Genomic DNA, 22,005 nt, shown 5'->3' on the forward strand with positions numbered 1-22,005 from the left:
TTTCCTTTTGTCCACCGCTGCCCTCACCCAATTCGTTGCACCTGTCACTGCCTCCGGTGGGAACCGAATCAGGACACGTATGGCTGGATTTGGGCAGTCGTCACCCCATGTCTCGCAGCCCTGAGGAGCGAACACCTGTACCTCCCTCCCACCTGAGTGCTTCCGTAAAAGCGGGCCCCTGTGGCAACCCGCCAGCCGAGGCAGGCAGCTCCTCACACAAGGAAGACGAACACACCATACCAACATTTAATATTTATTATTGTACCACTTATTTTGTGCTGTAATGGGCTCTCTCTCTCTACATGTATGTTCAGCTATCTGAGCATCCTGGGAGAATTCTAAAACCTGGCAGCAGCTGGAGGTATTAATAAACCATAACTCGCTTTCCACAACAATTTCATACTCAAGAGAACAAAAAACCGATTTTCAGACATTTTAATGTGTTAACGCCAAGCTTTAACAAATAGCATTTACCTCAGCAGCGCGAGCTGGGCGAAAAACCTGCACGTTTGTGTCAAAAGCATGCGGCTGGAAGCAGCGTCTGTCGGAAAACGGAAAACGAGAAGGCCACATGTTAAAGTAACTCGTTTCAAGTGCCGCGGAGGCTCACAGAGGCCCAGGGGTGGAGGGGGCCTCCCCGGGGACTGCTCAAACGACATCCCACCGGCCTCGGGGCCTGCCGGGCTCCCCGGGGCCGCGCCGCGACATGGCGGCAGGACACCCCCTACCACCTCCTCCTCCTCCTCCTCCTCTTCCTCCTCCTTCTCCTCCTCCTTTCCCGGCCCAGCGCTCCTCCCCGCCGCCCGCCCCTCTCCCCGCCCGCTCCCGCTTTGGCGCCAAAGCAGCGAAAGGGATCGGGCCGGCAGCGGGATGAGCGGCCACCAGCCCAGCCGCCACCTTAACGGGTACGCTGCCCGCCCCGGGGGCTGCGCTGAGGGGGCAGAGGCATGGCGGGGTGAGGGGGGACGACCGTGTGGTGCCGGTTCCAGGCTCTTCCCGCCCCTCGGGCGGCGGTTCCTGGTGTTCCCCGGCGGGTGCGGGCCCGGCCGGCGGCTGTGACGGGGGCAGGGCGGGAGGGGAGAGGCCTGGCTGCTGTTGGGGGGGTCCCCCCTCACAGAACTCACAGGACCGGTGCTGTGGGAGAGAAGTGCACTCGCTGAAGGGAACTGTTCTTGTACTGCTCGGCCGGGGCTCAATAGTTCCACACAGGGTTTGTATTTACAGGTTTGGTGGGTTATTTCTCAGGAAAAAAAAGTTGAATGTAGTTAATTTTCAATGCACAGTAAGTACGTTTTCAATTTGAAGTATGAAAGGTTGATTTTTCTCTCCACCTCTCCCTCAAAACCCTACCTGCCAGTGCGGAATAGGTAATGACCATTATCTCAGTACCTGTATGAGGGGAAAGATGGTAAGCCTCGAGTAAAGGCATAACCGCCGTCACAAACCGAACTGGGAGATTTAAAGAAGCACCTAGTATTGAAAATGCCCTGGTTTGAGGTCACCGAGAACACGTAACCCCTTTGGCTTTGGGGGAACAAAAGCATTGCTGAAGATGTTTCACTTTTATTTTTAACACGTGCTTTACCTCTTTTCTTACCTTAAATTCTGTGAGTTGAGTGACACAAGATGGGTAATTGATCTTCTGTAGCATACTTGATACTGGCAAAAAGAAACTACTGCAGCACAGGTGGAACATAATGCATATGACAACAGAGATCAGAAAGCAGAGCAAAAACTTTAAAAAGAGGGAGAAGGGAAAAAAGTCTGATACCCACCAGTTCTCCAGTTGTACTGTATTGTTGTGTAGCTGACTCTTATAATGGTCCTATGAAAAGATTTGAGGTGATGTATTCTGTTTTAGGATTCTCAACTAAATTTTTCATCAAGATTTTTTTTTTAGTAGCTGAATGAAATTTCTTCCATCTTCAGATGTTGTTACAGCTTACTTGAAGCCTAGATGGATGAAAAAGAACTGAAAAAGGAGCACCGTCCTCTAATCGCAGAATATTTTCCTCTGTTTTCCTTTGAAATACTGTATACGCAGACTTTTCTACAGACTACTAATCACTCTAGAATTTAAGGATATTTTTTTCCGCTTTTTTCTTGAGCAGCGTTATCTTCATGGCTTTCAGCTCCCATTATTTTTATTCTTAAGTTCTTATGAGTTATCACAAGGATAAGCCTTAATTGCTTGTTTTACAGCTAGCTGTCATATTTTCTAGAGTAGCTTTCATTCATGCAATTCTAGAACTCACAAATGAGCATAAGGAAGAGGATCAGCTGCCCCAAATCCATAAATTTAATTTTCCTATATGTGCTTGACTGCTAGCCAAGGCCTTGGCTTCTGCTCAATGAGAAATTACGTGTTTTATACCCATTTCACACTCTTGCGATCCTGTGCACTGAGTTGAGGGCATTACCTCACCAAACACAGTGATGTTAAGTAGAAGTAATTGAGTACGGTTTGGTTTTTTTTAATGTTCTCTTTGATGTAAGCCATCTGCTCATTTTTCAGATATGCTCCCCTCCCTGTGAAGTTGGTGCTCTGAGGGAGCTCCACTTACATACAGTTCTGTATTTATGAGAAAAGTCAATAGTAGCTATTGTTGTGTTTTTAATAAATAGGGTTGCTAGGGATAATTTAACAAAAGGTGAACTCAGGATCTCTTAGTTCAGAGTATTATTGTCTTTCTGGAGCCCTTTCTCCAGAATGTTTTATTCGGTGTAGTTCCGCATTGTGTGCTGTGTGCCTCTCCAAAGACATCACTGTGAATGTCACGCAGTCAGGAATGTATTAAGCTGATCATTTAAAGTCCAGTGGTGTTTTAGATTTTGTAAGATATTTTAAATAATCACTTAAATTAGCTGAAGCACTTTCTTGGTGTTTCAGTTAACCTGACAAAGTTCAGTTTGGCACAGAGAGGTGTGAGGGCATGTCTTTAATTTCTTCTTTCTGCTGTAAGCTTCTTGTTCTCTGAACACTTTTCTTAGTAGGATAGAGCCCTGACCCTTTAGTTATGATGGTTCAAAGCCAGTTTTGGCACTCGCAGAATCACATACTCGATTTGTGTGTTTGCTTTGACAGTTGAGAGTTCTGGGCACTATTTACAACGTTGCCAATGTGTGAGAGAAGTGTGCTGGTTACACCAAGATTGTACGTTTCTCCCTCCTTAAACAAGCCAAAATTGCTAACTAGCAATGTGCCATATATGAACTATTCAAAACCAGCAATTTATCTTTGGTACATAGCACCCTGTAGGTTTCTAAAATACAAATTCTAACATGTGCTGGCATTGTCTTCTCTCAAATAGCGTAACCTCTTTATGACAAACTAACTGCAAGCCTCTAATATATGTTTTTGGTTATAAAAATAATAATTAACAAAACTCTTGTCCTCTAACGTTTATTTGTCTTTCAAAAGTGCTGGTACCAGCGTTGCTAGGAGATGTCTTGCTGCTTGCAGTTACCTGTGATGTATTTTTCTGCGTGGCTGTACATCACTAGAAGGGTATCTCAGTCTTAATCTGTAGTCCCTTAGTAAGGGGAACCCAAGAAGGAAAGTACTATGCCCCTTGTATTTTGACAGGCTAATGATTGTATTTGAGATGTTCCATTGTTTTGGTTTTCAAGTGTAGCAATGATAGGTGAGAGTTTGGGGAAATTTCTTTGAATTTGATCTTTTCCTTGAAATTTGCAAAGCTTGCAAAGCTTAAATATGGGGGGGTGGGGAGAAAGATGTCTTTTTTCCTGTCTTTGAGCTGAAAAGCACAGAAATTTCCCTGTTGCATTTTACACTGTCTGGGCAGGCTTTCCACAATAGGCAGGCAAGAGAAAATGATGCATCACTTTTTCTTTTCTTCCTTCTTTCCCCTAAATAAACCCCCCAGTGCAGGGAAAGAAGCAACCTTTTGTGCCACTTTTATATGTTTATATCTAAGGGAAAAATTCTTGAACCCACCTCCTCTCAGTTTTTAGAAGGGTTTCATAGGACGTAATCTCAAGAGAAACTTCACAGGGGACTATCAGAATGGCCTTAGATTTTTGCTGGCAAGCGTTGTAACGAGAGGCAAACTCATGGCAATAACTGTATGGGCAGAAGCGAATGACTGCACAGGAAGCTACCAAAGAGAAATCTAGTGAGCACTTGTCATAGGCAGAAGTACAAAATAGCTTAGATTAGAGGCTCACAGTTAGCGCAGTCATCATAAGAAAGATTATGTTGTTTGGGTGAAAAGAATGCCAGTACATGATATACCTGAATCTTAGAAATATACAAAGTGTTATCTATAAAGGATAAATTGCTCCATCTTTGAATAGCTCAGTGCTCTGAATAGCTCAGCCTTCTTATCTAAAACTGAAATTTGCAACCTCGCTTGGATGTCTCTCCCCTGAAAGGAAATGTTGCATATATAAGTTCCTGGAAAGCACATAACACTGATGGTTTTACTATTGAAATATTAGTGAATGTGCAGTCACCTTAGCCAGATTCTGATCCTTGTTACTTTAAACTTGTGCACATTAAAAGAATACAATCTGTAATAACTCTAGCTATGTGTTGTTTGCTGATGACTGTTTTTTTCTGTAAACTATAGCTTCGGCAATGAAGTATCCTGCAAAAAGCGAGAGGATTATTTGGAATGGCCTGAATATTTTATGGCAGTAGCTTTTTTGTCAGCACAAAGAAGCAAGGATCCAAGTTCTCAGGTAAGAAGACAACGCATCAGAATAACATAACGTAATCTATATCGCACATCACCTCAGATGCACATGTAGCACTTTCAGGGATTTCTTATTAAAAGTTATTTCAGTATATAGCTCTTCATTTTTTAACGTGGTCAGCACCTTTTGTTACAGAAATTCTCTTATTGGGCCTGACCTCATATGTATAATTCTGTGTGTACATTTGTGGCTTGGAGTTTTGTAAATCTTCTTTTCATCTGGAGGTTAAAATAACACATGCACTTTCTCTCCTTTTTCCAGTAAATATAGAGGAGGATAAAACTAATAGAAGTTCTAGATAGTAATTTTTTAAGACACAGCATTTTACAAGTTCCTTTTCCTCACCTGTAAGAGTAGAAAAATTCCCTTTTGTTTGTTCTTGGGTTGACTGGAGTTTTCTTCTTGCTTGGTTCCTCCCTCAGGTTCCCCTTGCCCCTCTGCTTCGCTGTCTGTCCCCATTCTTTGCTTCTTTCATGTGCCTCTGTTGAATATTGGTTTGAGGCGATTGATACATCTGGAATGTGCTGTTCTGCAGGGCCTAGTCGTCCTGTTAGCCTTGCTCTGTGTGAAAAAGTTCAGAAATCAAATCCCAGACAAGCCATGGAGTAAAATGCATGTTAACGGTCTGTTCAATTACTCGCTGGCTTCTGTACTTTAGGGCTCTTAGTTCTCTGAAGGTTATTCGCTTAGTGCTAAATTTTTGTTACCCAAGAGCTGGTTGATAAACGCATTGCATAAATTAAAACCAATACTATTGCCATTTCAATAAATCTAAAATATTAGCAGAAAACATAAAAATGTGACACTTCATCATTCTATAAGAAGGGTCCCTGTGCAGACTTGGATTGAAGTGATAAAGGGTGGGAGTTAAAAGGTCTGGTATTTTGGTGCACCTTTGCGTAAACAAGCCTCAAAGGTTTGTGAGCCCATATCTGCCTAGGTCAACACTGCTGCATTTCTGTTCTATCTTCCGTATCCTTTCTTTTGCTGCTGCTGCTGAAAAAGCTAGTTTGGGGACTTGAACTGACAGAAAACTTGTGTTTAGTAGGGTTAATTCAGTGCTGGTTCAGCTCCCTGAGCTAGGTTCACTTCATAGTTGGACAAGGAACAGTGCTGGCAGGCTGGGATGGGGAATGCATCACCAGAGGGGTAGCAGGGTTGCATCTGCCCTGATTTATTTTACAGCTCCACCAGTTAAGTACAATTGTAGCCTTGCTGACTAAATGGTGTGACTTAATATAAAGTGAAGCTTGTATCTCTTAAATGAAAATTGTAGGACTGACTTTTCAGGTTTCATCTTTCTTGTTGATGCATCGTTTTGCCTGCTGTTGGTACTGTATAAATCTGATTTTATCTAGGTTGGTGCCTGCATTGTAAATTCAGAAAATAAGATTGTTGGAATTGGATACAATGGGATGCCTAATGGCTGCAGCGATGATGTACTACCCTGGACAAGAACAGCAGAACACAGACTAGACACAAAATATCCTTACGGTAAGGCTTCTTGTGGTTGACTGGTCAGACTTGTGATGTTTGTATATGTGAAAGTTCAGCTGGTAAAATATCGATCTGTTTTTCTTCCACTCGCCTGATTTTGTTAATGTGCTCATATGTAGTACATCAGGATAAAAATCACAGCTATGAAAAGAAAGGAAAACCATCTTTATGAAGGACTGACTGCCTGGTGAATTCAGGATTAGCCATTTTGGATTGTCTAGTGAAAATTTGTAAATATAATGCAGCTCATTAGCACACAGTTGCAGCATATGCAGATGATTGCTGCTTCTGTGTGTTTGTCTCCACAGAAATTACCGATAGCACGTATATGCAAAACAAATACTTGGACCTAAACCACAGGTATTAAAATTGTAAAGTCCAGTGGTTGTGGGAAATTGCAGTGTTCAGGTGTTGATGGCATAGACAATACATATTATGAAGGAGCTGAATTTTGTTTGTCTTGAAATATGTGATTACATTCTGTCATTCCGTGCCATTTTTGCCTCATCTGGTGTGCAGTGGGTCTACCTTGCTATGGGTAAGGTGACTTTCATTATTTATTTAGCCTCTGATTTGATTCCTATTTACTAAATGAGCAAAGGGAATGAAGAGCAAGGACGGTTTCATGGTAAATGTGGCTCAGTGCTACTTTGGATCCTGTCTTTGTCTTTGCAGCAGGCATAGTTTGGCCTTCTGCAGGCCTGCTTTGAAGGATCCTTTGTGAATCCTGGTGCACCTATCAACAGGGCTGTAGAGGTACTCCTCTGGGCCAGGCTTGGTTTGCAGGAACCAAGGAGACAACTTCCTGGGCTGCCTCAGGCTTCATGCCGTGAGTGCTGTGTGCTGGCCATGGAAATAGAGTTGAGAGCTGCCTTGTGGCGTACAATAGCTGATGCTGGGGAGGAACCGTGGTTAGGACTGATAGGGAGGCGGGGAGTGTAGTTCTCTTAAATCTCCCTTCGACTTTCTGCTTCCACATCAGCTCCTGCTGCACCTCTGTAGGGTGACACCAAAGCAGCAGGAGCCATGGCCACAGGAAAAATGGGTATTAGGAGCTCCTTCGTCCTGTGCTGCATCTCAGCCTGTCCTGGTCTCAGCAATGGCATGGGGAAGAATCACAAAACTGAATGAGAGCCCTGAGAAATTTTCCCTTCCCCCTGCACGGGTGAGTGGAAATGAGCATGAGAGGTCAGCTTTTGCAGAGAGATACTGACTCTTTTCCAGTGTACAGTATTTGTCTCTGCCTACTAATTCTATTTTTTTACTTGTAACTTCTATCAATTGGTCTGATACAGAAATTAGACTTGCATGAGTTTTGTCATTCCCTGTGTTCACCCAGAGCGCTCTCTAAAAGCTGGCATTACATTTTCTGGTTTCCCATAGCATTGAAGTGAAAGATGATATGCACTAGCTCAGCACATAATTCATCAGTTTCATACTTGAGTTCTTAAACCCCTGGTACTTTGTCCTTGTTCACTTTGCCAATTTATTATAAAACCTCTAACATTAACTCTTAAGCTTGAGACAGTTTCTTATTATTTTTCATAAGAGATGTATTCCTGATACTGGGGCCAGCTCCTGCCAAATTTTAAGTCTGCTCTAAAGCACAGAAGTGCTGGTTTTACATATAACAACGGTACCATAGTGGTACAACTTGGTATGACTGCTCTTTATTTATAGGGTGAGGAAACAAGTGTTAGCCCATTGATTAAATATAAACTACTGAAAACAGAATATTGATTTTGGTTGAATCTTTATGCTGCTGTAAGGTCTCAGTTCTGAGCTAAGATCAGTGTGGGTGGTCTCTGGGACCTGGGCATGTTCCAGGAGCTCAAATCTAAGCTGACCAATTTAAACGAAAGATGCTGTATGAATTTGTAAGGAAACTTTGTAGAAGATGACATGAGAATTATTTTTTTTTTTAAGTTAACTCTGACTCCAAAAGATATGGAGTAAAGTAAAAATCTCTAATACCTGATGTTTAAAAAATGCACTAATCAATCTAACGGCTTGGAGAGTGGGTTCATTTCTAGGAGTTGGTCTTACTCCTAACACTTCCCCCAAGAATCTTAGTCTTCACCTCATTAAAAAAAATCACAACTTTGTAACATAAAGTGTCTGCTGTGATGAATAAACGACCTATTTTGTAATTCACAGATCATTTAAACTCTAGCAGTTTCTTATTAATCTTGATAGCACAGTTGACAGACCAGACAAGTATATATATTAAAAAAAAAAAAATCTGCTTTAAAAAATTCTGGTGGATGCAGAGACACATAGAATTGCTGCTAAAATCTCATTAAACTGTCATGTTTTCCTTTCCGCTTTTGCTAATCATCACAGCACTTGCGTAAATTGAACTTTTTAGCCTTGCTTTTTTCTGACTAGCTTGTTCAGAGATGGTACAGTCTTACTGTGTGCTCCGTTATCTTATCGTGGGAATGCTGGCACCTTCACCACTAGAGTTGCAATATGGCTAATTAGGTAAAGCTGATGGTAACTTGGAAGATAGATGTCTTCTAGAGCTACTTCATGCATCTGCAGTGCTACAGAAGAGGGCTGGGGGTGGATCTGCATGCTGACCTCCTGGTTTTATGTACTGTTGTAGGTTAGGCGTAAACATTAGCTCACTTCCCATCTGTTTTGGACCTCTCTGACTAGCTTTCTCCAGAACAAAGCCTGAGTATTGCTCTGTGAATGGCTCACTCAAAGGCTTGTCCGGAGGGCAGGGTGGAAAAAAGGCTGCAAGAAAACTGTCATCCTGTCAGCCTATAATGCAAAGCCTGCTGAGATGGTATGCTTAACCCTCCTCCCTCCCTCCCTCAGGCCATACTGGGGGATATGCAACACATACTCTGATTCATGCTGTGAAAATACCACTCTGGTGGGCTGCAAAAAAGTCATCTCACTTCTTTATGCACTTTGAACTGAGACATACAAAATAAGAGTGTGGTGTCATGGGAGTCCTGGAGCCTTGAGGAAACCCAGGGCCAAGTGCTATGTAATTCTGATGGAGCCCTGAGTAAGACGAACATGAGCCAGTCTGTGCCAGTTGGCCTCAGGGCCTGGGGTCAGTCCCTGGCCCTGTCTGTGTTTAGCAGCATAGACATAGCAGGGGATTGGACCCAGAGGTTATCTTTGCAGAAGTGTGTTACATGATCCTATAATAAATTTATTGAGCTCCAGCAGAACAGATGGATGCATTGACCCCACAGCTCTGATCAGATTCACTGTTTCATGGCTAGAAAACTTCCAATTTCCACCCTAAATTTATTTGTGGTTAGTTTATACATTTTTGTGTGTGCCAGCATTGTTCTTTTAGCTTTTCTTATTCACTGCAATTAACCCTATCTCCTTTCCCCCCATGCCCTGTGCACTTACCGATGACAATCACCTTTTGAACTTTTGTTGTAAGGCTAAACAAGTCCTGTCACTTGTATCTTGAAACTTGACTTGAAATTCACCGGTGTCTTGGTTATCTATGTCTGCTGCAATATACCGTACGTATCTAACCTGCACCCTCAAGTGTGAGTTCTGCTCAGCTCAGTGTTAGGGAAAGTATTTACTCGCATCTAAGGGGTAAAACTATTACCTGAGCTGCTACTGAAAGAAAGCATCAAAATGTGGCAGGTAGTGCTCACTTTACCTTAGAGGATGCAAATGTTTGCAAGGCACTTCGGTATTACGGGAATAGTGATGTGGATCACCTGTATTGATGCTATGCATTCCTTATGCAGATTACAACTTTTTTCCTTCTAGTTGTACTGTGTATTTGAACAGGTTGGTAGCATAGCCTTGTTATGTTAGAAAGCACTGGGTGTTTTGCAGAGTGACATTTTTACAACACAAAATCAGGCTTTCGTTGTTATGTTGGAACTGGCTCTTTCCAGGCTGCCAGTCAGTGACAGGAGCGGGGATGTTTCTACGCACATGGCAGAAATGGAAGGCCAGTTTTGAATTCCTACTTTACTAAGATGTTATTAAAAGCTCTTCCTGAAGCATTGTGTTCAGTACTGTGTGCAGAAGCTTTGTAATAATTAGACAAAATTCTGGCTTTCAAAGTCAAAAGTGAGTGCCCTCCTTTTCTGTTAGATGAATTCAAGGATTTGACGATGCTCAGTTTCCTCTCACTGATCATTTAAAATACTACATTTTTCTCCTATTAACGCAAGTCTTCCCACTAATGCTAGTTGCTGTGCTCTTGTTATGCCCTCTGTCTCCACTGTAATCTAAGAACATCCACTTGACAACCAGTCTCTAATTAAGAGAGTTTTAGAATTAAAATGACTGGCAAATTTAGAAACTTCTGAGAAATAAAGAAAATATTGAGTAAATATGATGACAAATATTTATACAGGTTCAGATACAATAAAATATGTGCTGTGGCAAAAAGTACACTCTAATTGAACAGTACCTGCTGTGTAAAATGAAACAAACTGTTATCAACATTTCCTCCTGTTAGGATTACGAGCTTTTCGTCAATTTTTTAGAGAGATGAACACTCAAAGATATTCAGGCAAATGTTACTTTTGTAGAAGCTGTTATTTTGACAGCACAAAACTTGATAAGGCACTATGAAGAAGTGTAATGCTCTCTTTCCAATTGGCAGTGTAAAGCTGAGGCTTCAGCTGGAAAGGGGATCTATAGGAGACAGTTTCCACCTACAGCCACTCACTCTCTTGTCCTGCATGGATTTCTGTCCAATTCTGGTGTCATACATCAAATGTCTAGAAAGTTTGGAGATTTGGAAACACCAAGAATAATTTCTCTCATTGTGCTTGCCCACTAAGAAACGTCTCTGTGTTCTGCTGAGAGTGGAAGCTTGGAGCAGGATGGGAGGAACTGGGAAATGGGGTGGATTAGCTAATGCTTCTCAGGTTTTGAGACGGGCTTCTCTGGTCTGCCCCCAGCAGATTTCTTAATGTTCATAAATGGGCTGAGTGCTTCACATCTTCACTTGCCAGTTCTCTATTTTCATGGAAGAAAGCAGCAAGGCTTGGGCTGTTGCCCTTTTCTGACTGCAGTCCGAAGAGGCTAGGGCTCCCAACGAAATCTGGTGGTGTTATCCTTGCCTCCCTGCCCTGACTACAGCAACTGCTCTTCCTCCAGCATGCAGAGCGAGATGGAGAGCAGCAGGAACAGCTGAGGGCAGTGGCAGCTCAACATCAGTGTCCTGCCTTCCCCTAATGCAGTGTCCAGCAACCATCCCTATGCTTTCACAAAGGCTGAAAAAAGATTGATGTCATTCTGCAAATTCCAGATCCATCAGCCACTGTCCTCAGTAGCTGTCACTCAAGACCCCATTCCTTTCAAAAATATTTCGGTCTCTTCTATGATCCTTGCTATGTCCAGTCTCAGGGGTCCAACGAATAAAGGATAACTGGTAGGTGGAGCTTGGACAAAGATGGGACGGACAAGGAATCATAGAATCATAGAATGGTTTAGGTTGGAAAGGACCTTGAAGATCATCGAGTTCCAACCCCCCTGCCATAGGCAGGGACACCTCTCACTAGACCAGGTTTCCCAAGGCCATGTCCAGCTTGGCCTTGAACACCTCCAGGGATGGGGCCTCAACAACCTCTCTGGGCAACCTGGGCCAGTGCCGCACTACTCTCAGAGTGAAAAACTTCTTCCTAATGTTCAATCTGAACCTGCCCCCTTCCAGTTTAAAGCCATTCCCCCTCGTCCTATCGCTACATGCCCCAGTAAAGAGTCCTTCCCTATCTCTCCTGTAGGCCCCCTTTAGGGACTGGAAGGCCGCAATAAGATCTCCCTGGAGCCTTCTCTTCTCCAGGCTGAACGGCCCCAACTCTTTCAGCCTCTCCTCATAGGAGAGGTGCTCCAGCCCTCGGATCATCCTCGTGGCTCTCCTCTGGAGACACTCCAGCAGGTCCATGTCCTTCTTCTGTTGGGGACTCCAGAGCTGGATGCAGTACTCCAGGTGGGGTCTCACGAGAGTGGAGGGGCAGAATCCCCTCCTTTGACCTGCTGGCCACACTTCTTCTGATGCAGCCCAGGATACAGTTGGCCTTCTGGGCTGCGATCGCACACTGCTGGCTTGTGTTGAGCTTCTCGTCAATCAGCACCCCCAGGTCCTTCTCTTCAGGGCTGCTCTCCAGCCATTCCCCGCCCAGTCTGTGTTTGTGCTTGGGATTGCCCCGACCCAGATGTAGGACCTTGCACTTGGCCTTGTTGAACTGCATGAGGTTGGCTTAGGCCCACCTCTCCAGCCTGTCCAGGTCCCTCTGGATGGCATCCCTCCCCTCCGGTGTGTCTACCTCACCAAACAGCTTGGTATCATCAGCAAACTTGCTGAGGGTGCACTCGACCCCACTGTCCATGTCACTGACAAAGATGTTGAACAGTACAGGCCCCAGTACTGACCCCTGGGGAACACCACTTGTCACTGCTCTCCACTTGGACATCGAGCCATTGACCGCAACTCTTTGAGTGCGTCCATCCAGCCAGTTCTTTATCCACCGAGTGGTCCATTTGTCGAATCCATGTCTCTTCAATTTAGAGACCAGGATATCGTGTGGGACAGTGTCAGACACTTTGCACAAGTCCAGGTAGATGACATCAGTTGGTCTTCCCTTGTCCACTGCCGCTGTAACCCCTTCGTAGAAGGCCACCAAATTTGTCAGGCGTGACTCACCCTTGGTGAAGCCGTGCTAGCTGTCACCAATCACCTCCTTGTTTTCTACGTGCCTCAGCAGAGTTTCCAGGAGGATCTGCTCCATGATCTTGCCAGGCACAGAGGTGAGACTGACTGGCCCGTAGTTCCCTGGGTCTTCCTTGTCTCCCTTTTTGAAAATAGGGGTTATGTTTCCCCTTTTCCAGTCAGCAGGAACCTCGCCAGACCGCCACAACTTCTCAAATATGATGGCTAGTGGCTTAGCAACCTCATTTGCTAGCTCCCTCAGGACCCGTGGATGTATCTCATCAGGTCCCATGGACTTGTGCACCTTCAGATTCCTCAGGTGGTCTCGCACTTGATCTTCACCTACACCGGGCAATTCTTCATTTTCCCAGTCCTCGTCTTTGCATTCTGCGTCAAGGGTAGTGTGGCTGCAGTCCTTGCCAGTGAAGACTGAGGCAAAAAAGTCATTGAGTACCTCATCTGTCTCTGTCCCAGGTAACCAGTTCTTGCGTTTCCTTCCGGAGAGGGCCCGCAGTTTCCCTAGTCTTTCTTTTCTCGCTGACATACTTAAAGAAGGATTTTTTGTTTGACTTAATATCCCTGGCCAGATTTAGTTCTATCTGGGCTTTAGCTTGTCTAACCCGATGAACAAGAAAAGGTGAAGAAGACTGAGAAGTGGGCCAAATTACAGAACTGCCTGTATCCATTGGTGTGCCAGGTTTATGTTGAAGAACACCATGCTATTACCATTTATCTGTATTGGGAACCCATAATATTTGTGGTTGGTTAACCATGTCAGTATAAAAACATAGGTTAATAAATAAGTCAAAACTTGCTGCATGACAATCTAGATGCATTGAAATGTATCCTTTTCAAATGTAACACCATATTTAGTGCATAATTTCTCAAAATTCCTAGTCTGGCTTAGTTAGTAATTAATCACATAGAAAGGTCATTCCCCCCAGCCCCTCCTTTGATTGCTTCTTAAAAGGTGACACGTTATGGTGGTCCCTACTCCAAGCTCTTCATCAAGCATGTAAGCCTTTAAACAGTATTAAGAAGCACTGACTAGTCCTGTGGTTCTTGTAAAATCGCTAGTCAGAACACTTCTGGTAGGTGGGAAGAATACTTCTGATTCTGCAACCCGCTAAGAGCACGTTCATGTTAAGTGGTTAATCCTGAAAAATGACCATTAATAGGGTAAGTAGGGGTCTCTTATTTGCAGGTAGGCTTAAGGATGAGTGCTAGCTCATATATGCAACACAAAGCAGTATGCAATGAGAAAAGATAGAAGCACTAGCAATTAATACTACCAGTAATGAAGCAGTCATTCCCCTGCTTTTTTTTTTTGCTTTTTTTTTCCTCTCGTGAATATAGTAGCAGGTGGTGGGAATGTCAAAGCACACACTAACTTCTCATTGCATGGTTATTTCTTCAGCTAATGAAGCCTTTTGAGAATACTTTTCAAGCCACTTTTCTAGAATGGAAACCAGTGTTGCAGACTTAATATTTTGTTGGCTATATGTGAATATTATATTTTTAAAAAACCAAAACACTGGGACCCCCATAGGGTATTGTAAAAATTATTAGTTTTACTAGTCTATTTAAATATACAGTTTTCAGAGTTCTGAATGCTGTGCACCTGTGAAAGGATGTTAGTTTCTTATTGTCTGAGAGAGAACAATATGTAATTATTAGTAGGAGCTCTTAACAGGTTAGAAAATTTCATAACGTCCCAAATGTGAACTACTTAGTTATTAACAAGAGGGATTTTGGATGCCTGGGTTTGGTTTCTGTCTGTCACTAATACTGTGTACAAAGCTGGGCAGGTCTATAGAGAAAACTGGCTATCTTCTCTATAAATCAGTTAACTGTCAATGCCTGTCTGCGAGAGAGAGGGAAGGGGGATGAAGAGTGATGGGACAAAGCATAAAAATATTTGTCTGATGCCTGTACCTTCTTTAGGACCATCTAGCATAACATCACTTACAGGGGCCAGTAGCAGATGCCAAGGGAAATGGATAAAACAAAGACACGTGTGATGATAGTTCCCCAGAATATTCTTCCAAGTTCCAACAACTGAGCCAAAATGGTTTCGTGTTTAATAGCCCAGTAGACTAAAAAAAAATAATCAAATACTAGAAGGAAAAACATGACTTCTGGAGTCAATGCAAACTTCTAGCCCCGTACTACTTTCTGCAGTAAGTGCAGTAAAAAATATTGGTTAGGCTACACTGTGCATGAAAAACCTGCCTCCTTTTGTTTTTGAAACGAAAGCCTGCTGGGTTTGTTGGACACCCCACTGCTTTGTCTTGGAATGATTAGTCTCAGTCTCTTATTACTGTCTCTGGATCTCCTTTCCTCACTGGAGAGTCCTAATTGTTCTTAACTTCAGATTGCATTAAGATGATCAGGAGGAAAAATTCCTCTTTTCCCTTGCTCCAGCTGATTATCTTCTATAAGTTATTTTTGGCCTGGAATTGTTTTTGCTTGGGAAGAGGTCTGTTGTTGAAAGTTTGTAGAAGCCTGATGAAAGAGCCTTTCTTTCTCATCAATGCAGGAAGGAAACTTGTTGCAGTACTAATAATGAAAATTGTCTGGGTTTATGGCTGAAGATTTCTGAGTTTTAGTGAAAGAAAAATATTTACTGAAGGGATTAGTTTTTTTTTTTTATTTTAGTTCTGTGAGCCTTTGAAAACATTCCCTCATCCTTTCTTCTGGAGCCCTTCCATATTTTAGACTGCTGTCTAGAACATAAGTATATTGTTCAAAGACAGTTGAAAGTGATGTTTCTGTCCTGTTGACATAACCTGGTTCCAGTTGTGGAAATAATTACACTCTTTTTCACTCAATCCTCTGTAACCCCAGAAAAAGAATTCTTTGACTGTTTATTGTGAAAGCTATGTAAGATTAGTGTAACTCAGTAATATACTTGGAGTTAAATGTATTTTCTGTATTTTCTAAATGTATAGGTTCATATAATTGTGTATCTTACACACTTCATGGCATATGTTTAAAAATACAGTGTGACCCAATTACAGTTGCAATAGAAACAATAATAATAGTAATAGAAACCTTAATGTGATGGTGCTTGGGTTGTGGTTTTTTTTTTGTTAATTTCCTATTTTTTATGTTAGTTTCTGGCTTTACTGGTTATGAGAGGGTATGTGGACATCATGGTCACGGTGATGCTGGGGACTGCTTGCAGAAGTCGATACTGAGCTTTCTTTAGCAAGTGTTTGGTCCTTTGTGACTTGCCTGCATGGGAAAGCTTGTGTGCTGTAAGTTAGGCTGTAAATTTGTAGTGCATTAGCTGTTATGTAGGAAATTCCATGTAGACATTTAACGCATACGGAAAACATTTCCATTCGGCAAGGATTTCCATGTGTTGAAGGTCCTGCACTCAGTTATTCTTTGTGTGGTGAGATCATTTGCACAGAGGTCAGTATATAGTAGCAAATATACTATGAACTTCTGCTATAAAACTTTGCCTGATTTAATTTTTGCGTGTATGCAAGGGAGAGGAAAACTACTTTTTTTTTTTTTTAATCTGTTCTTCAAAACATGCAGTGGAAAAACTCCTAATGTTGTATGCACATGCAGGTCTCTGAATGAGCTCAAACCCACACCATGCTTCCGCACCTGTTTATGAAGTAAGTCAGGGCAGCAAGCAGTTTCTTTGTAGGTAGATAGATAAATTATGCAACTTGCTGTCGTTCCTAGGAGTAAACAGGAAGTTCTCACAGAGATCCTAATGTTTTTTTCAGAGGTTCATGGTGGACGACAGAAACTGCACTATTCTTATCTGTGTTGGTAACACATTAGATAATCTGCTGATGTGTTCAGCATAAAAACTTAAACCCTAAGGTGTGATCTGCCCAGAAGGAGCTATTGTGTTACGGTGGAATAAGGCAGGGTAGTCTGCTGCTACCTGGCCTAGCTCAAATCCATGGAGAAATAGAGGACTTTGTTTTCCTGCTTGGGAAGTCTGGCACCTTTTAATGAGCAGTAAACTCACTTTAATATTAAAGCTGGGACATTTTTATGGTTGAGTGCGTCTTGTGTATTCTTGGGGTGAGAGAATCACGCAGCAGTGCTGAACCGTTCTGAGACCCAGAGGACAGAGCTGCTCGGTTTTACTTCGCGATTCTCCTGCCTTTAAGAGCGCACAGCGTGCTCTTATAACCATAAGACTGTTCCTATCTGTGCATGTAAACACATAAATGAGCTGTTTTATACTGGCAATTAGATACTCCAGAGAGTTGTGAAGCTGTGAGATATTGCTTCACTTAGGGTGGCTGCAACTACTTGGCCCACAGCCTACGGCTTTGTTGCCTGCAATAGGTGTTAGCAAATGGCAATGCTAATGCGCTTAATGATATCATTACTAATCGGCAGCCTGGTCAGAACAATTGACCTTCATTGATCTTGGTATTTCTACTTTTATTTCTTCCTCTGCCCTTTATGACAAGCTGTGCAAGCTATTTGCCTTTGAAAGGATGTAAGCAGTTATATTGTAACACTTTAATTTTAGTTTGATTTATTTTAATGAACAGTATTATGAATTGTTTCTTTTTTTTAATTTTATTTTATTAAATCAGTGTGCCACGCCGAATTGAATGCCATCATGAACAAAAACTCAGCTGATGTGAAAGGCTGCAGCATGTATGTTGCCTTATTTCCATGTAATGAATGTGCAAAGCTCATCATCCAGGCAGGTAAGGAGTAGTGCCAGCTTGATTTGTCAGGGTTGCAGTGCTGCCTGCTCGTTGGTATCTTATCACGGATGTATTTGATGTTAAATTGCTGCTGTTAGATCTAAATTAATTGCACTGTCAACTTCATAAGATGCTACTTGTGGGGTTTTTTTTGCATCTGAATGGTGCCAAATTTTTCCAGTGCTAATTGCATCTTCTGTGATTCTAAGTGTGCTTCTAATTTAGGTTTGTAACTTCTTAGACCAGGAGCTGCCAAAGAACAACACAGGCTTTGCATATAATTACTGTCAATATTACTGTGCTCTGACACACTGAATAGAGTAGGGCAGAGAGAAATAAACTTCTGTATGACAAAAGGTCTGTTGGGAGTATATACATGAAATTTTAATTTGAATGTGATGCATGGTAGATATTTGAAGATTTTAAAATATCTTTGCCCATAAATGTCATAAGACTTCTATGATCCTACTTTAATTATGTCTTTCATTACAATTGTTATAAATCTGTGCCAGTGCAGCAAGTGTGCTGGCCTAAATGTGTCTCCTTTTTTCAGATTAGGCAGTATCTGCAGAAGGCTTCAGTTCCGTAAAAATCTCTGCTAAGGTAGCATATATTTTGCTCATTGAGTAAAGTCTTGCAATCCTAGCATGGATTACTGTTCTGGGGAGTTTCTCTCACCACTAATGGGCACAGGAATCTAGGAAGAAAGTAGCAAACAGAATGCTGCTTTATTTTGGTCAGTAAGGTTTGAAATGAAGAGAAAGGAAGGGGGAAAGATGATGGTATTCTGTATTTGTGCTACATTTGTCTTATTTATTGAATCAAAATCAAACTGTCTTCAAGGTAGCTTGGCTGCTTGTTTTCAATGTAGTTGCTCATCCTTTTCCTTATGCACTTAGGTCAGCACTAAATTGCCATGTATTGTTATTCATGGCTGGTAAATACAGTAAGATGTTGATAGGCTCTGAAACGCCTGTGAATTCTCTTGGGTCAGCCTTTAGGCTTCTCCCCTGCCTAAGTAATGTAGGCATAGATCATTCAACAATTTGAGACAGCAAGCGTTTATGAGGATTTGAACCTGGGATTGGGAGTTATTTATAAAACAGAGAAGAAAAGAAAAAAAAATCTTGTCATAGCGAGGTATTTGAAAGGGGAATAGGATTTGGGGTTTAAGTTCTTTGTAGGGAATTTTATTTACATCAGAGAGGTAGGAAGATAAGTTTTCAATTATTTTTGCAAAAATGCTTAATTTCTAGTCTGTCTATCTTGTGGTTTTGCCCACAAGTTTTCGGTTCTGGTTTTCTGAATTAAACTTTAGTGAAAGTGGAGAAAAACGTTTTCCAACATTTTTGAAAGAACTGTCTTCCAAAACAGCGCTACCTTACATAGCCTTATTCTCAAGTACAATCTATAGTATTTTGGGAAGTAGAGGTGTACCAAGGAGTTGTAGAGCATGTGGATGAATGCTGCCTTTTCTGATTTTGTGTACCAGACTGTTACTTTTTTTTCCAGCGTAATTCAAACATTTTTTTCTATATGACTTTTTTAGGCATAAAGGAAGTTATTTTTATGTCTGACAAGTACCATGACACTACAGAAATGACAGCTGCACGGCGGATGTTTGATTTAGCAGGTATTATATACAGGTAAGAGATTTTTGGATTAACTTTATTTTTATTTTGGAAAGGAAGAAAGTGGTGTATGAAAGAAACCAACTTCAGGGCAAAAGTTTTTCTTTGCATCGTGCAGTGTTTCATTCTTTGGTAGTGTCTGTGGATGGCTTGCTGTGTACGCCTGAGAAAGATACTGGATTGACAGACTGTTGCACCATTCTTTTTGCCTTGTGTGTGGTTAAATTTCAATTTCATAATGTTATATGAGAAAATGGTCCATTTGGAATACTCATTTCATTCCTGGACTGCAAGTGAAATTGCGAATGTGATGGTTGTTGGTTACATTGTACTCAGGAGAGTCATGGCTGGCCCTGCTTTGAGCAGGTTAGACTTCTGAAGTCCCCTACAGCCTCAAGTATTCTATGGTCATATGAGTTGTACTGAAATGACCAGTTCATTTTTTTGGTGGATTACCTAATCCTTATCGAAACTTTAGTATCTTTTTGTTCCAGTCAATTTGGGAAGGTGTCAAACCAGCCACCCATAATTAATTCTTGGTGCCTATAGCTGTCCAGTCTTCTTTGGTCAGCTTTTCATGTGAGAGAAGGATAAAACTTGGAATATTTGCCTTAAAGTAATGATAATCTAAAAAATGTTTGAAGACTGGGGTTTTTAAAGACACTGACAGAGATACCTAAAGACAATCTGTTCAACAGCTAGTTTGATAGCAATAACATGCTGTGGGTGAGGCTAATTATGCAGTCAGGGAGGCTTTGCAACTCTAAAAAGTTTTACAATATTAATATAAAGACTTCGAAAAATTTGCAAACATAACAATTCTGACAGATAAAATTTTAGGATGAAAGCTACCTACTGGGCTAAGAAACATCCATGAAAAAACACAGCAGTACTTGAAATTCAGTTTTAGTCCTTCAGTGTATTTCCTGTCTACTAAGACTATTTGACTAAGAAGCATAAATCATTCTCTTGCAAGTCAAATCTTGTAACTTCTCCAGGGTGAGAAGTGTTTCTTGCATTTCAAATTGTTATTCTGGATGAAGTATTCAGAGTTTCTGGTCAGCAGCATGTGCTTTTCCGCGTTGACTGTTATTCATTCTTGTATTGATTGTTAAGGATGTAGGTGGTACTTAATGAATCTCTTGAACTGAACTGCAGAGCTTAATTAGGCACTAAATCCACACTATTTGCATAATCCTTTGTTTACTGGTAGACTGGAAAATATATGCTCAGTCCCCAAATACCTTCCTTGCTAATTGCTGTAGCAGATGCTCTAATGATAATAAAAGGAAACATTTTGTGGCAGTATTAATTTTACAGTTTTAAAGTTACAGTTTTTAAATTATTCCCTCTTAACTAGTTTGGGGTTTTCCCCAGTATGATGCATAATGCGATCTATTCCCCTAGCACAAAAAATATTTTAATATGCTGAGGCAAAGTTTGAAAGTGATCTTTGAAAACTTGGCAGGAAAAAAGTGAACAAAATATTTACCAAAATATATTCCAAATACCTTTTATATATACATATGTATACATATATGTGAATATAATACACAAGCAGTATATGAAAATATTTTTATGGATATGTATATGTGTATCTATATCTGTAAATATATATAAAAGGTATTTGAAATATGAATATATATGAACAAAAATCCCAGCCCTGGTAACATGATGCCACCACCTGCAGCTAACTTGTTAAAAGTCCTTTGACTCCTGGGTAATTTATGAACTCCAATAGCTGAAGAATGTACAGGCTAACCCACCCCATGTGTCTTCTTTGTCTTAGTCTTTCTTGTCCAGGTTTCTCTCAGTGTGGTGCACTATAATTGGCTCCCACAGAGATGAAAACTATGTGAATCCGAGGAGGTTTTTGGGGTTTTTTTATTCTTTCAAAAATTTAGCTGGAGCTAAAGCAAGCAAAATGTTTTAACTGCTCACTAACTAATATCTGTATTTTTCTTTATTTTAGGGAATTCAAGCCAAAGTGTAACAAGATCATCATCGACTTTGATTCAATTAACAGCAGACCAAGTCAAAAGCTTCTGTGAATTAAGTCTCATTAAGTCACTGGAAGAGTGTGATTATCCTTTTCTAAAAAGCTGCTAATGCCTTTCATCTTCAAGTTACTTGCAACTTTTTAATGGCTTCTGTAGCTAAAGTAGACTTCTAAGAAATCCAAGGCATAAAATGTCCCCCTCACTTCATCTTGTCATGCAGAATCTAAATCTACTTAAAATTTTTTAATGCCTTTATCAAAACTGCTTAAAAAGTCTAGAGACATGTAGATGAGACAATATAATGTATGTAAAGAAAACTGTTCTGCTTCTTGCTGTATTCATCACCACATGCTCTGAGAGGCTGTCAGCACCAGTTTAGGCTCAGCTGAACAGCAGTACTTATTGTAACCAGGAGTACATTGGAATACGCTAATACATGTTGATCTCTCTATTGGATATGTGGATCCAAATCACTGATCCTAATAAAGGGCAAAAAATGTTATCCATGCAAATACTAATCTTCCACCTAGCACAACACTAATATTTAAAAGGTTACACGCCTTTAAGAATGTGTGACATTCTGTACGTGTTATCCAACAAATGAAATACTGATTTTTCTTTTAATCGCTATCTAACACTGTCATACATGGGAGGGGTGAGAGAGGAAGTTGTTCTGAGAATTACAGGTGCCTTCAAGTCCTTGTTTTCCCCAAGGCTCCAAAATTGGAGGGGGTTGAGGGAGTAAATAATTTGGCTCTTTTCCTTTTGGACTCTTACGTGGAGTGGGTTTTCATGTGTAG

The 22,005-nt window shown here is 41.3% G+C and overlaps 1 protein-coding gene across 1 annotated transcript; it reads left to right on the forward strand.

Moving 5' to 3' along the window:
• Positions 1–870: 870 nt before the first annotated feature.
• Positions 871–21,268, forward strand: DCTD (dCMP deaminase; the record flags this gene model as incomplete). Its single annotated transcript, XM_082482105.1, has 6 exons — positions 871–905; positions 4,593–4,704; positions 6,078–6,213; positions 17,458–17,574; positions 19,124–19,220; positions 21,178–21,268. The coding sequence occupies 6 exons, from the start codon at positions 871–873 to the stop codon at positions 21,254–21,256; spliced, it is 576 nt and encodes a 191-aa protein (XP_082338231.1). The 3' UTR covers positions 21,257–21,268.
• Between the last annotated feature and the right edge of the window lie 737 nt (positions 21,269–22,005).

Source organism: Vanellus vanellus, assembly GCF_965231255.1.
Source record: "Vanellus vanellus genome assembly, chromosome: 4".
NCBI lineage: Eukaryota > Metazoa > Chordata > Aves > Charadriiformes > Charadriidae > Vanellus > Vanellus vanellus.